Raw genomic sequence first — 17,247 nt, 5'->3', positions numbered from 1 at the left:
GCATTTGGTCAATTTCAGACTGCAGAAGTTGGTAAAAATCTTCAATTTTCTCCTCTTTGGCTTTGGTGGTTGGTGCATAAATTTGAATAATAGTATTAACTGGTCTTCCTTGTAGGTGTGTTGATATTATCCTATCACTGAGAGCATTGTACTTCAGGATAAATCTTGAAACAGTCTTTGTGACAATGAATGGTACACTATTCCTCTTCAATTTGTCATTCCCAGAACAGTAGGTCATATGGTTGTCTGATTAAAAATGTCCAAAACCAGTCCATTGCAGCTCACTAATGCCTAGGATACTGATCTATATGTGTTCCATTTCATTTTTAACAACTTCCAATTTTCCTAGATTTATGTTTCATGCATTCTACATTCTGATTATTATTGGATGTTTGCAGCTATTTCTTCTCATTCTAGGTCATGGCAGATCAGCAAATGGAAGTGCCAAAAGCTTTACTCCATCCATATCATTAAAGTCGGCTCTACTGTGAGGAGTCAGCTTTTCCCCAGTCATATTTTTCGTGCCTTCTGACCTGATGGGCTCATCTTATAGCACTGTATCTGACAATGCTTCAGGGATATTCATAAAGTTTTCCAGTAATATATCAGACAGACTTTCACTGCTATTCATAAGATTTTCAGTGGCCAATTCTTTGAGAAGTGAATGTCCTCTTCCTTCTCCAAGTATGTCTTAGTCTGGAAGCTCTGCTGAAACCTGTCTACCATGGGTAACTCTGCTGGCAGTTGCAACATCAGCAGCATAGCCTCCAGCCTCTAGCAACATGCAAGCCACCAGAGGATGACAAACTGACAGCAAGATCATCTCCCTGAGCTGTTCGTAAGTACTCTGCTCACTTCCTGGTCACCCTTATACTACCCCAAATCCCATGAGGCCCGCCTTCCAGGCCACCTGCCCTTTAAGCTTGCCTCAAACTGCCCTGAACCATGTGGACTAAGAACTAAGAACTAAGAATTAAAAGTTATAATCTGAGAAAGAAGAAACAAATCTGCCATTTATAAAAAAGGACATAATTGTTTAAGTAGAAAAGATCAATGATTAAAACTCATCAGAGTATATCATTTTCTCAACACGGCTGAATATTACAATATGTTGCTATCCACAAACAGTTAGAATAAATAATAATAATAAAACCTGTGATTAAAAAATAGCAACAAAAAATTACTTAGTGTTTATCTAAAAAACATTACTGAAATTATAAAATTTTGCCTTCATTAAATAAGATATAAAGAAAAGGAGATAAACTCTATTTATCAATAAGGTGACAATGTTTTAAATGTCTATTTTCCTTAGCAGGATAGGAATATACAATTCAATGCAATGCCAATAAAGCTATTAACCATATTGATTTGATTATAGGACTTAACAAGTTGATTCTAAAATTTATATAGGTAAAAAAGCTTCAAAATAGTCAAAACACTTATGAAGACAAAAAAAAAAAAAAGGAAAATTTGTCCTAAAACAAATGAAGATTATGTATAAAACTATAGTAATTAAGACAGTGTGACACTGGCCCAAGTATAGAGAATTTCAACTTTAGAAAAAGAGAACTTAGGAACAAACTCCCACCTACACAGAAACTCTATGTCAAAGAGCTGGCTTTGTAGGAAATTATCATAAGGAGGGACTATTCAATCAGTAAATGGTGAATGATAGTCGGTAGTGTGTAAATCCTGCAAAATTGTATTCATATCTTACACTACACACAAGAAACAATTCCAGAGGTGGGAGAAAGGGGGATCTACTACGACAGACAAAGCTTTAAAACATTTAGATGAAAATAACTTAATCAAATTTGGTAGGAAATATATTGTTAAACAAGATATACAGACACATAAAATAATAATAAAAAGATCATAAAATAAAAGATGGATAAATCTGACATGTTAATTTAGGAATGGCTGCTCATTAAATAATATCAGAGGAAATAAAAAGCATATACAAACATGCTCAATTTCATTAATTATTGGATAAATGTTAATTAAGTTCCCAGTAAGATTTCCCTTCATACCCATTGTTACTGCTGTTAAGCACTGTGCAGCTGATTTTCAGCTCATAATGACCCCATGTGACAGAGGAGAACTGCCCGATAGGGTTTTCTAGGTTGTAATCTTTATGGAAGAAGATTTTCAGGTCTTTCTCTCTTGGAGCCACTGGGTAGATTTGAACCATTGAACTCTGAGTTAGCAGCCAAGCACTTAACTGTTGTGCCACAACCACTACATTGGAGAATGAAAAGTTTGGACAGTACTCAGTGTGTCAGGAATGTGAAGTAAAGGGAACTCTTAGGCATTCTGTAAACAATTTTGCGTTATCTTCCATAGTTCAACATTATATAACATGCTCAGCAATTCCATTTTTAGAAATATTGGAGAAATTTTTGCACACTCAGTTCAGGAGACTTGCACAAGAATATTTTTGTAATAGCAAAGTCTGTAAACAGTCCACGTGTTCATAAACAAAAGACTGAGTGACAAAAATATGACTGTAAAAATGCAATCTGAAGGAAGGTAGGATTTTTGTTGTTGCTTTTTTTTTGTTCCTAACTACTTTATGCCAGTACCTAAAACTGGCCTTAGAAGTGGAAATGCAACAAATATCTGTTAAGCAAATGAAAGTACATTCATATCATAGAATATATAGTTATGATAATGAATAAATTACCACCACATGCACCAACATGGACAACTCTTATAAACACAATTCTGGTAAATAAAGTTGACAAAATTACAGAATACATGATGTCTTATTTTAGAAAACTTAAGAGCAAGTAAATTTTAAGTAATCATAATTTAGGATACATATGTATATGATAAAGCTCCTTTATAAAGGGTAGAAAATGATAAATTCAGAACAGTTTTATTTATTTTTTCATGAGATGAGGCAGGGATGCTACAGAGCAACAGCAAACAACCAGCTCCACAGTGATCAATAACACTCTAGCTCTTAAACTGAGTAGTGTGCTCGTGGGTATTCATTGTTTATTGTGCTTTAGAACCACTATAAAAAGATATTTAAAAAGATATAAAGCAAGAAAAAAAATTCAGTTTTCATTTCCATTCAACCAGCCACCTATTGATCCTTGCACCACCACCATCATCATTGCCATGGCCACCATCACTACCATTCTTCCCACCAATCAATCTACATCAACAGCATCTCTGGCCTAGGTTATAGCTGTATCTGGACTCTTGTGTCACAATCCATTATTCACTTCTAACTATATATATATTGTTGTTGTTGTTATGTGCCATTGAGTTGGCCCCAACTCATAGCGACCCCTCCTTGGGTTTCTGAGGCAGTATCACTACAGAAGTAGGATTGCCCAACCTTCCTTCAAGAAGTGGCTGGTGGGTTTGAACCACCAACCTTCTGGTTAGCAGTCAAGTGCCTTAGGCAGTATGCTACCAGAGCTCCTATGTATATATGTAAAATCAAGCTCACTGTTTAGACTCATAGCAACCCCTCCTTGGGTTTCCAAGGTGATATCCCTATGGAAGTAGGTTGCCCAATTTTGTTTATAAGGAGTGGCTGGTGGGTTTGAACCACCAGCCTACTGGTTAGCAGTCAAATGCCTTAGGCACTATACCACCAGAGTTCCTCTAACCATACGATGCTTCTAAAAGGATCGTTTTAAGATCCTTCTAAAGAGCAGTTTGGATCATATCATCCCTGTGATTAAACTCTTCAGACAGCTTTCCCTTGTCCTTAGGATAAAGTAAACTTTTTCAACTTGTCACATTTAGAGTACTGTTTGCCTCACCAATATCATTTCTTTTCACTCCTCTTCTTTGCTTCAGTTACCCTTCAGACTTCAGCTGAAATATCACCTCCTGAAGCAAACTTTCCCTTATCCTACTTTAAAAGACCATGTACTTGCAGTTACTCTGTCTTTGCCCATGTCTTTCCTAAGTGCAAACTTTGCTTAGTGGCCGATCTACCCTGTTGGATGTTTACTTAACAGTGCTGATAATAGTACATAGTAGTTAGGATTTACAGCTACTGGATAAATTTCTTTCACATGATCAATATATTAAATTTAACCCTAGTTCTAGATGTGGAAATTGACTAGAGTTTGTGATCTTGTTTACTTACCTGTAAAAGAAGGATAGAATTGTTTACCACAAAGCTAGTAATGTTGATAATTACATATAAAATATACAAAAATACATACAAAATATATAAAATAAATAATAAAAAGAAACAGTAAACAATATGGATACACTATATACTATATTCTAAGCTCCTTGGGAGGAAGGATTATATTTATCTTTGTAATTTTGGTGCTTATCATAGTCTGTGGTCAATTCTCTATAAATATACTTGGGAGGAAGGAGTGCTGGTGGTACAAAGGTTAAGCACTTGGGTGCTAATTGAAAGGTTGGTGATTCAAATTCCCAGCCCCACTATGGGAGAAAGACTTGGCAGTCTCCTTCTGTAAATATTTATAGCTTTAGGAACCCAATGGGACAGTTTTACTCTGTCCTGTAGGGTCACTATGAGTCAGAATAGATTTGATGGCAATGGGTATATTAGGAGGGCCCAAAATATGATGGAGTCTTCCGTACCTCCTATGCTTCACACTGAAACAAGAAAATTAAGACATCTGAAATGCACTCTTAATCTTTAAAATTTCAGCTTTGTTTACTGAAGTAACTATGATTACATGAAGGAGGCTCCATGGCACGGTGGGTAAGCTCTCAGCTGCTAACCAAAAGGTTGGAGGTTTGAACCCACTAGCTGCTTCACTAGAGAAAGATGTGCATATCTGCTCCCATAAAGGTTATAGCCTTGAAAATGCTCTGGGGCAATTCTGCCTTGCCCGTAGGGTTTCTATTACTTGGCATTGACTTGACAGCAATGGGTTATGATCACATGAAGGAAACATCTACCTGAAACATTCCTATGACTATGCCAATAATGGAGGGTAGATAAAGCAGAGGGCATTTTAGGGCAATGGAACTATTCTTTGTAAAACCCTTATGGTAGGAACAAGGCATTATGCATTTGTCAAAACCCAAAAAACTGAACAATACAAAGAATGGATCTTAATATAATTATGGACTTTAGTTCATAATAATGTATTAATAGTGGTTCATCAATTGTAACAAACATACCAAACTAATGCGAGATAATAATAATAGGGGAAACTGGAGGGCGAAAGGGGAGTACGTGAGAACTCTGTACCTTCTGTGTATATTTTTTCTGTAAACTTAGAACTGCTCTGAAAAATAAAATCTATTAGCAAATATCTGAATTTTTTTAAAAAACAAGCCTCTAGTAGCCATTAATCTCCTAATAGTTTTAAAACAGAATTTTGATATGCGCTGCTTTGCTGAATGAGAAAATTTATGTAATTGTTAATGATTTTTTATTAAAAATTATTCCCCTAAAACATAATAAAAGGAGGAAAAAACACAAATATTTGTCTTCCTGAATCTTATACGATGTCATTATGTGACTCTGAAATGACAATGTCAATTTAATTCACTAGAAAACTTTGAAACAAGTTAAAATTTCTTCTGTAATTGTTTACAATTACTTGAACCACTTCATTGCATTATTGTCACAAACATTTTTGGCATTAATGTTTCCATGTTATAACATCTGTCATTTTTTATATCATGCAAATTTGCTGTAACCAGTCTTAGCCTCTATACCAATGGTCTTGTTGAGCTAGCAATACTAATAATGGCTTTCTACATCTTAAAAACCAGTTGCCATTGAGTCTATTCTGACTTAAGATGACCCCAAGTGTGTCAGAGTAGAACTATGCTCCATGGGGTTTTCAATGGCTGATTTTTTAGAAGTAGACTACCAGGACTTTCTTCTGAGGCACCTCTGGGTGGACGTGGATTTCCAGCCTTGCGGTTAGGAGCCAAAAATCATTAACCACTTGTACCACCCAAGGACTCCTACCTAAATATTAGAAAAGCAGCAAGTCTTTACGAGAATCACCTTTGCTTAAACAGATACAAACCCTGGCTCTACTACCACATAGCCATGTATCTGACTCTCTAAGTACTCACACTCTACCCCTCTTCCACCACTTCTCCTCATCCTTGTCTCTTCCCCTCTTAGTAATATGGGGGTAATAACAGAACCCTTCTCATGGAAAGGATAGGAGGATATGTTGAGATAACACACATAAAGTGTTAAACTCAATGTCTGACACTTATTAGAGGCTCCATAACAGTTAACTCTTTCTGTTAAATTAGACAGAACTTCCAGAAAGTTGTAGTATCTGCATATGACAGCTTGGTCCCCAGAATCCAGTCATTATATAGCACAGGCATACCTCTTCAGGGCATCCACTGTCTACCCAGTCCTGCCGATGGCGATCAAATCCACTGGAACATCTTGAAAGAAGACCACATGGGAGTCCAGAAAAGAACATATAGGGTGAGGGGTAAAGGGCAGAAATTAAAAGAAAAAGATTGGTAAGTAGTCAAGTCTTGAATTTTCATTTTAGCACAGTATATATTGTCTTTCATGGAACTGTTAACTGGAGTGTGAAACATTTACAGGGCAATTCACTAATCACTCACTTGTTAGGCTATCACTTTATTATCATCTCACATTGTTGTTGTTGTTATGTGCCGTCAGTCGGCCCAACTCATAGAGACCCCTCCTTGGGTTTCCAAGGCAGTATCACTACGGAAGTAGGGTTGCCCAACCTTCCTTCCGACATAGTAAGCTATTATTCTGCTGAGGCAGACTGCAATATGCAGAGCCCGAATCCCTACACAAAGGTAAAAGCAATCAGTAGGCTATGAAATTGGTTTTATTTTTCCTCAAATTTTATTTTATTATCATCAAAATGAATAGATAAACATTTTTTGCAAGTATAGTTTTAGCTTAGTTTTTCAAGTTATCAGATCTTTTTATTCAATTTTAGGTCACATATTACACAGACACAGGAGTCACACAAACCCTTCCTCTATGATTGTCCATGCATCAAAGGTCTAATTCAGCAAGCAAGATTGACGAAGATTCCATCCACTCATATCCTCTTTCTTGGCTGGAATAATTTTCTATCCATTCCTTCCCTATCTTTTAGGTACAGCCCATTTTTCAAGGCTGAGCAAATACTGCCCAGAGCACATTTTGATAAAGCTTCCTAATCGCTGTGATGACATCCTGCTTTACTATGTAACTTTGTTAAGGTGAGTTTTCACATGTTTATGTCTTATGTACCAAACTGGGTTGTGAACATTTTAAAGAGCTAGCATCAGTGCCTCATACTGGTCTTCTCTGGTCTGTCTGATGCATGATTTCTTTTTATATTAGAAATTTAAAATAGTTTGCTAGTCTATTTAAAGATTAAGGGTTTATATTGCCTCTTCATTTTAATATTGAATCTTAGTATTAAAACTAAATATTATATAACATGTTTATAACTATAAAGAAATATCTATATTTAAATAAATATTTATCTGTATTTATGAAGGGAGCTCTGGTGGCATAGTGCCTAAGGCATTTGACTGCTAATCAGAAGGCTGGCGGTTCAAACCCACCAGCTACTCCTTGGAAGGAAGATTGGGCAATCTACTTCCATAGAGATACTGCCTCAGAAACCCAAGGGGGGGGTCACTATGAGAATCTAAATAGATGTTCATATATTTTTCAAAATAAATGGATGCCATTCAACTTTTGTTTTATATTGCCTATTTGTGGTTTAGTGGTTAAAGCATTTGGCTGCTAATCAAAAGGTTGGTGGTTCCAACCCACAAGCTAATCTTGAAGAAAAAGCTGAGGCAGTCTGCTTACGTAAAGATTTACAGTCTTGGAAACCCTATAGGACAGTCCCATTCTGTCTCATGGGGTCACTATGCGGTGGAATCCGTTCAATGGCAGTGGGTTTGGGTTTATTGGCTTCTAAGTGGTATTTTGCATTTTTCTTTTTTTTTACATTTAAATTATTATTATTATTTTTTTTTTGCAGTGAGTTCACATGATGACTCCTTCTAAAGATCCTTGCCAGAGATTATGTACCATGGCATGAATGAGCATAATTTAATTCAAGTGGAATGTGAAAACAACTTTACTGTCAACAAAAAGGACTGTGTCTGTCATTTTCTTCAGACATGATCCATTAAAGCTCAGCTATTTTATGCCTACCATCTGTGTCGAACAAGTTTAAGTGTGGAATAAACATCAGTGTGTGATCTGGCATTATAAATTGAGATTCTCCAGTTGGTCAAGGCCATCTCCCATCACCCAATGAGAATCTGACATGTGGAGTCTATTTAATTCCAGAGTCAGATGATATTCTCTCATCTTTTTTTCCTTTGAAGTTTGACTATATATTGAAGAATTTATTGATATTCTCTTTTACAAGATGAGGAATTACTGATTTTCTATGGAAAAAGATTGCTTGGGAGCTATTTGATTACAAGTAATTAAACTGAACAGATAATTTGTAGAATGTAGTTTGTTTTCACTTACTTTTTTCCAGATGTATCCAAAAGCAGTAAAGAAAAAAAGGGTAATTTTACCTTATTTTATATCAAGATAGTACCAAATTTTGAATTTGTGACCTGAATGAAATTTTGTCTTAAGGGTTCTTAATGCTGAAATTCATTAAATTATTCACATGGAAAAGTACAGAAACATTGCAATTAATTGAATTTATCTAAATAATAATCTAGTTACACTGTGTGACATTAGGAACTACTGAAAAAATGTGATTCAATTCATTCAATCACCACTGATTCCCTATTAATTGGTCTGTCAGTTCACTAATTGCTAAGATGGGAAGAAAGGCAAAGCACAAATAAGATTTGGTCTTTTTGTTTGAAAGACAAATATAACTGGACATTGCTTTTTCAGCATTTTATTTTATAAACCTGTAAACGTAAATGCACCCAACAGGAAAGATAACCAGAGGTGTATGTGCATTATAAAACATTAATAAAAGCCACTTTTATATAATTTCTGGAGTCTAAATAAAACAAAAATCACATTTGTGAACACTACTGAGTTAATGCTTTGTTTTTGTAAAATACAACTGCATTAACCATGTCATGCTTCAGCATATTAATTTCTTATTTCTGAACATAAACAGTGTTTCTCAAAGAGGCTTTCCTACATTGGAATCACCCAGGTTGCTTGTAAAAATGAAATTCCTGGGTCTATTGAGTCAGAGTCTCTGGCAATCCAGGCCAGATAATAAGCATCACAAGGTGACTTTGGTTGTTGTCCTTAGATGCCGTTGAGTCATGTCTAACTCATCGCGACCACATGTGCAGCAGAACGAAACACCACCCGGCCCTGCGCCAGCTCCGTGATCCTTGCTATACTTGAGCCCATCGTCTCAGACACTGTGTCAATCCATCTAATTGATGGCCTTCCCCTCTTTTGCCCTTCTATCTTACCAACCATGAAATGCTTCTCCAGAGAATGGTCCTTTCTGACAACATGACCAAAGTAGGGGAGATGAAGTCTGGCCATTCTTACTTCCAAGGAGCACTTCAGCTGCACTTCCTCCAGGACAAATCTGTTAGTTCTTTTAGAAGTCCATGGTATTTTCAGTATTCTTCACCAGCACCACAACTCAAAAGCATCAATTCTTCTTTGGTCTTCCTCATTCATTGTCCAGGTCTCACATGCAGATGAGGCAACTGAAAATATCATGGCTTGTGTCAGGTGCACCTTAGTCCTCCAGGAGACATCTTTGCTCCTCAGCACTTGAAAGAGATCCTTTGCAGCTGACTTGCTCAATGCTATATGTCATCTAATGTCCTGATTGCTGCTTCCATTGGTGTTGATTGTAGAACCAAGCAATGTGAAGTCTTTGACAACTTCAATCTTTTCTTCATATATCATGATGCTCCTTATAGATCCAGTTGTGAGGATTTTTGTTTTCTTTATATTGAGATATAATCCATAATGCAGACTGTATTCTTCAATCTTCATCAGTAAGTGCATCAAGTCATCCTTCACTTTCAGCAAGCAAAGTTGTGTTGCCAGCATATTGCACGTTGTTAATGATTCTTTCTCCAATTTTGATGCCACATTCTTTTTCATATAGTCCAGCTTCTTTGATTATTTGCTCAACATATAGATTGAATTAAGTATGGGAAAAGGATACAACCCTGACACACTCCCTTCTTGACTTTCAACCATGCAACATCCCCTTGTTCTGTTGAATGACATCCTCCTGGTCAATGTAAAGGTTCCTCATGAGTACAATTAAGTGTTCTGGAATTCCCATTCTTCTCAATGTTATCCACAATTTGTTATGATCCACACAATAAAATGCCTTTGCAGAGTCACTAAAACATCTTTCTGGTATTCTTTGCTTTGAGCCAAGATCCATCTTACAGAAGCTATGATATCCCTTGTTTCATGTCCTCTTCTGTATCCAGCTTGCCCCTCTGGAAGTTCTCTGTCAGTATACTGCTGCAACCGTTTTTGAATTATCTTCAGTAAGATTTTCCTTGTGTGCAATATTAATGATGTTGTTCAATAATTTCCACATTCTGTGGGATCACCTTTCTTTGGAATGGGTACATATATGGATCTCTTCCAGTCAGTTGGCCAGGTAGCTGTCTTCCAAGTCTCTTGGCATAACTGAGTGAGTACCTCCAGTGGGGCATCCGTTTGTTGAAACATCTCAACGGGTATTCCATCAATTCATGGAGCCTTGTTCTTTGCCAATTCTTTGAGTGCAGATTTGACTTTTACCTTCAATACCATTTGTTCTTGATCATATCACACCTCCTGAAATGGATGAAGATCTACCAGTTCTTTCTGGGACAGTGATTATGTGTATTCCTTCCATCTTCTTTTGATGCTTCCTGCATCATTCAATATTTTGCTCATTGAATCTTTCAATATTGCAACTCAATGCTTAAATTTTTTCCTCAGTTCTTTCAGCTTGAGAAATGAAGGTGACTCTTAAAAGACTGAAATTTGAAAACCACTGCCTGATAATACAGTATGACCAGACCTATTGCCTACTCTTCCAGCTCCATCTTCTATAACCCATTCTCACATACCTTACACCCCAAGGATAGCAAATTGCTTGCTATTCCCTGAATGTTTTCTCTTATGACAGTTTTTGAATGTGCAATTTTCATGTCTAACTTTCCTTGTTTCTAATTAGTAAATCCAATTGCAATTTGACTCTGGTCTTATCTCCTCTGAGAAGCATCTCCTCTTCCCACCAGAGCAGTAAGCAACTCTTTCTCAGTGCTTCCTTAATAGCAGGTATAACTGTCTATTATTATACTGCAATTGTTTGCTTTCATGTCATCTTACTCACAAGACTGCTGAAGAACATAGTTGAGAGTGAATCTCTGGAGTTAAACTGCTTGAGCAAGAATCTAGGCTAAGGATCAGACTCACAATGACCAATCCTTGAATTTCTAAGGCAGTATATCACTACAGAAGTAGATTGCCCAATCTTCCTTCTGAAGAGTGCCTGGTGAGTTTGAACTGTCAGCCTGCCGGTTAGCAATCAAATGCCTTAGGCACTATGCCACCAGATCTCCTCACAAAAAACATAAGTGATAATACATACATTTGTCTTCTTTAAGCCTGTTTTGTCATCTAAAAAGGGAGAAGGGGTTACATAAGGGTTCAAAGTCAAATATTTGGTGCATAGTAGTTGGAGAAGAATACTGAATATACCATGGACTGCTAGAAAAAATGAACAAATCTGTCTTGGAGGAAGTACAGATGGAATGCCCTTTAGAAGCAAGAATGGCCAGCCTTTGTCTCTCATACTTTGATCATGTTGCTAGAAGGGACCAGTTCCTGGAGAAGGATATCATTCTAGGTAAAGTAGAGGGTCAGCATAAAAAGGGAAGACCTTCAACAAGATGGACTGACACAGTCAGTGGCTGTGACAATGGGTTGAAGCATGGCAACGATTGTGAGGGTGGGGCAAGACTGGGCAGTGTTTCATTCTGTTGTACACAGGCTCGCTGTGAATTGGAGCCAACTTGATGGCACCTAACAACAAAAAACTTTCAGTAAATGTTACCTATGTTTAGTATCTAAGCAATATTTTGTAGTATGCATGTAGGTCAACAATTGTTGGACAATAAATAACTAAATGAGGTTTTCACCTTTTAGACACAATTTTTAAAATGCATATGAATTATATAGACATATTAATGTGAAATAATATAACATCCTGTCATCATATTAGTATTAGAAAATTTTATGAGATAAAATCTAAGGTGATTATTTTCTCACACATGAACTATGCCTTTATTCAGTATTTACAAGTGGACAGAAATAATACGCTTTTTGTAAATATTACTCAAACACTGCTTTCAACAAAGTTTCAGTTGCTAAATATAGTAGATTTCCAATGTTTTTATTTTTAAATTATTCTCTTCTCACCACTACCTAATCTCAAAACAAGTTGATAGAGTGCTGTACTTCAAATTAATTGTACCATTCACCACTCAATTTCAATGGGATGTTGATTTCGAAGCCTCTAGGGACCATGTTAATTGAACCCTATTAAACAAAGCAGCCTAGAAAAACAAACAATATTTTCCTAATTTGCAGCATGTATCAAAATCAAGAGATTAAGTGTAAAGCTCATCATTCTTTAACTTATCAGTTTTGTAGACAGCGTTTCTGAAATACCACTTATTTTACAAGGGTAACATTCACATGGAAGAGATGCAATTGATTTTAATATACACACATTAGCAATATGGAAAGATTACAAATGAATTGCATGGGTCACAATGGGAACTGTCATTTCACTATTTACACTATACATCTGGAAAGGAGAACTTTGAAGGAATTTCACAGAATCTGAAGACCCATTTAGGAATTAGTTTCTAGATCAGGAGTAGCAAACTTTTCCTGCAGAGAAGCAGATAGTGAGTATTTTAGGTTTTGTGGGCTACATAGTCTCTTTTATATTACTCACTTCTGACATCATAGCACAAGAGCATCCATCCATAGTGTATAAATAAATGAACATGGATGGTTTCCAACAAAACTTTATTTGTAATTTAATAAAGCAGGTAATTTAGCCTCCTTGCTGTTATTTGCTAACACCTGGTCTAGACTGTTATCTAAAAATAAGTATCTGAAAAATTCTAAAGATTTTAGGACAAATACCTTATCAATGTATCGGAGGATTTATATAGTCCCTGAAGCCTTAAGTATATTTATCAGAGTGTGCTATTTTAACGGAAAGAAAAAAAAATCAATTGTATATTTAGTAAATTTTCTTGCCACAGTCTGCAAAAATGTGAAAAATTATCTTCCAGCAACAAAGTTATAGAACTATGCGTTAACAAGTAGCAACAGTATTTTAGATGACAAACAATTAAAGATAACTGTAATGACAAACAGCAGTGATTATAATCAACAACACTTATTTTTAGCATAAGCTAAAAGGAGTAATAGGTAGTATGGAGCTAAAAGATATGAGGAAATTATTTTGTTTTGACAATAAAAAGGAAAAATCAAACTCACTGCCATTGAGTTGGATCCAACTCATAGTGACCCGTCCTTGGGTTTTGGAGGTGGTTGCACCATGGAAGTAGATTGTCCAACCTTCTTTCTGAGGAGTGGCTGGTGGGTTTGAACCTCCAGACTTCTGGTTAGCAGTCAAATGCCTTAGGCACTGTGCCACCAGAGCTCCTGTTTTAGCAATACTGAACAATTTTTAACTGGAGAGTTTGTTGTTGTTAGGTGCCGTCAAGTTGGACCCGACTCATAGCGACCCCTCCTTGGGTTTATGAACTGGTATCACTACAGAAGTAGATCGCCCAATCCTCCTTCTGAGGAGTGGCTGGTGGGTTTGAACCGCCAACCGTCTGGTTAGCAGTCAAGTGCCTTAGGGACTAAGCCACCAGAGCTAGATCTTAAAATTTAAAATGAAGATTACAATCATCATTTTTTTCAATAAAATCTTAGTGAAAAACTATATATGGTTTCTCTTATTGAACATGCTTTTTTTTTTTTTTTTTTAATTTTTTATCTTTTAACTGATTGGACTTCAGCATGTGATGGGCATCTTCAGTAATAAAGATGGTTTTCTTCAAATTGAGAAAGTTGAAAGAAAAGTTTTTCAGAATTTTTATTCCTGAACCATTCATATAGGGCTCTGGGAATGCTAGATGAATCTAAAGTAAAGTAACCTATTACAAAGATGATATTGTAGGATAAAGGATGGAATTTTACATAATTAAACTATACCAGAAGGTAGAATATGTTTTCTTTTACAAAAAGCTCTGGATGTTACTTGTAGATCAGAATCATAATCTAATGTTAACAAGATAAGTTGTCTGCAGAATTTAGGAACTTTGCTCTGGAGATGTGTTTCAGATGAAATACTATAAAATGGGTAAAATCACCTGAAAACTGATAACCAGAAACTTGGCATATGGCATCGTGCAGAAAGCAAGTTTTAAAAAATAAAGGTTTAATGTCCTTCTAGACTCCCAGAATCTAGAGCACGAGCCCTAATAAGTGTTTAAAAGTAGAGCAGCAGGGCTTTTTATCTTTCCAGTTCTATTACATCATTAGCAAAATTCACATCTTATTTTTCTTTTCTGCCCAATACTTGGTAAGAAAAAAACTATTTCTGTTATCTTGTGTTTCCCTCCCTTCTTATCTTTCATTGGTAACATTTTCAATAAGGAAACGATTTTTGCAATTGGCCTTTCACGCTTCTTTTTGCCAATGAATGTCACCTCCTGAAAACTAGTCTGTTACCAGTTTTGCAATGTGTAGGGTAGGAATGAGTGAGTTGATGCTGGGAGTGAAGTAACATCTTTTAGGATGAACTGCAAATAAGTCAATTCTTTCAAAACTTATTCTGATTAAAAGCCAATGTTGATATTGGCAAAATATCCTCATTTGTGCATTGTCTATGTTTTATGGGAATGAACAAAATATAAAAGTAGACTGAAATACATATTTGAATTGTTATGATGCATAAAATCAGTCAATTTTAAACCGGACAATCCACTAAACCTCGATGAAGGCAAAGTCACTTAGTAAAGCCCAGGGCTGCTAACTTTCAGCACATTTTGATCAAGAAGACAGCAACTTTGATTATTAAATACTTCAGTATATATTTTATACCTACATAAAGAAATCTTTAAAATATTATTACAAGTGTCAAGAAAAGAAGTGTTCATTCATTTGGAAATAGTTAAAAGCCAATTTGACTAAAAAGACTTGACCTAACTTGCAATACTAATGTCAGAGTGAAATTTAATTTTCACCTTTGCTTCCCATCTAACTTTTAAATATGCCAGCCAAGGGAATTTTAAATGATGCAAGGTTGGCCATGTATTGACTTAAATAATCCTTTATTACATAGCATCATATCTTCTATATTTTCACAAGTTTGTGTTCTTTGCTTGAACATTGTGCTTGTTAAAACATACATTAAAAAAAAAGTAACTGAAATAGTTAAATCTGAGCTCCTCAATTACTTTCAGCTTTGAGATTGCACATGTGCATCAAGTGGATTTGATGCACATTAACAGTGTGAAATATGCAATTTCAGAAATCTTCAATTCTATCAGAAAAACTGATTAGTCCAACATATAGTCTTTCAAATAGTCTTGGGAAATAAATCACAGTAAGAAATATATTTTACATCCTGTGTTTAGACATTTATATGTCTCTGTGTGTGTGTACTCTTACAGAAGAAAAACTATATGTTAAAATGCTTTTTTTTCCCCTTACTAAAGATCTGACATGTTTTCTGTTTTATTAACAACAACAACAAAAAAATGCTGGCTGCAACCAACTGGTTAATTGATATCATGACTCACCTGAATAGCAATCCTTGATTTGAAAAACACTATTCTGATAAATAGTGTAAACTCTTACTCATGTTTATGCTTTACATACCATTTCTTGGTTTTAAAAATAATCACTTTAATAGACTACTACAGAAAAATATAAAAACAGATATTAAAGTTGGTATTATTTGGATATTAAGATATTGTTATTATTTTATTTTCCACAGTCTTTAATGTATACTTATTTATAACCATGTATTAATCAAATTGGAATTAGACCATTTTATAGGTTGCTTTTCCACAGTTAATACTGTAAGTCTTGGCATTTTGCCATATTCATAATATTCCTCAGAAAATCTGTTTTAATGACAATATGTACTCCATTAGATAGCTTCATAAAAATTTACTCAACTTTTCAAATATGTTGGACATTCAGTTTTCAAAAATTTTATAAATATAAAAATATTGCATTGAACGTTCTTGTACATAAATGTTTATGCTCATCTTTGCTTAATTCCTCTAGAAAAGTTTTTGAATGTAGAATTGCTATACCAAAAGCTGAAAATTATAAGAATTTTGATATGCTACCAAGTTATCTTGCAGCAGGACTGATTGTATATGGCAATACCCTTGTCATTTTACCCTTACAAAAATATATACCTATATCCTTTTTGCAATTTGATAGATTAAAAACAATATATCATGTTTTATTAGCATTCCTTCTATTAATGGTGAGTGAACTTAAACTTTTAAAAATGTTGATAGACTATTAGTATTCTTCATTTTAAAATTGCATGTTCATTTCTTTTCTCTTTTATTTGATTGGGCTATTCCTTTTTTTTAAATTAAAGATGTCTATTAATCAAGAGTATTAACTCTTTACTAAATATATACCATTTGCTTACAGAAGGTTGGTCAATCTACTTTCGTAGTGATATCGCCTCAGAAACATAAGGAGGGGTTGCTATGAGTTGGGTCTGACTTGACGTCACATAACAACAACAACAGCTTACAATTGTTTTTTTTTTTTTTTTTTGACGGCACAGTTTGGATCTTTACATTGTGAAGTTTACTAGCACTTTCTTTTCCTACTTTGTTAGTAAAGAAATATTTGCTAGATTTTCCTCTAGTTAGCATTATTTCACTCTTGTCTTATAATTCTCTCATCTATTTTAAATTTATTTTGATACATAATGTGAAGTAAGAGCAAAATTGAAGTATATATATTTATATATTCAAACAGATGGATTAAGAATTCCAGGAATAATATACTTTGTGTTCTAACAGTGATTTTTTCATTCATTTTATTCTGTTATTTTTATAAAATGCTATGTTTAAAATTATAATTATATTGTAAATTTGATAAAATTGATACAGAATAGTTAACATATTAATATATTCTAACCTATCTATTTAAACAGCAGAGCAATTTAAAGAGAAGAGCAATCAGCCGAAGGGATTAGGTGAGGAGAGGAAACTCAGGCC

The 17,247-nt window shown here is 35.1% G+C and overlaps 1 protein-coding gene across 1 annotated transcript in view; it reads right to left on the bottom strand.

Moving 5' to 3' along the window:
• PLXDC2 (plexin domain containing 2) overlaps window positions 1-17,247 on the bottom strand; it is a 711,109-nt gene that overhangs the window by 101,025 nt on the left and 592,837 nt on the right. Inside the window, exon 10 of the mRNA XM_007936353.2 lies at window positions 6,318-6,378. Coding sequence (XP_007934544.1) covers window positions 6,318-6,378 — 61 coding nt within the window. The remainder of the gene's footprint in view (window positions 1-6,317; window positions 6,379-17,247) is intronic.

Source organism: Orycteropus afer, unplaced genomic scaffold (assembly GCF_000298275.1).
Source record: "Orycteropus afer afer isolate SDZICR_OR568_19922 unplaced genomic scaffold, OryAfe1.0 scaffold00035, whole genome shotgun sequence".
Taxonomy (NCBI): Eukaryota; Metazoa; Chordata; class Mammalia; order Tubulidentata; family Orycteropodidae; genus Orycteropus; species Orycteropus afer.
The sequence above is the reverse complement of the archived record's forward strand: the minus strand, read 5'-3'. Positions and strand labels throughout refer to the sequence as shown.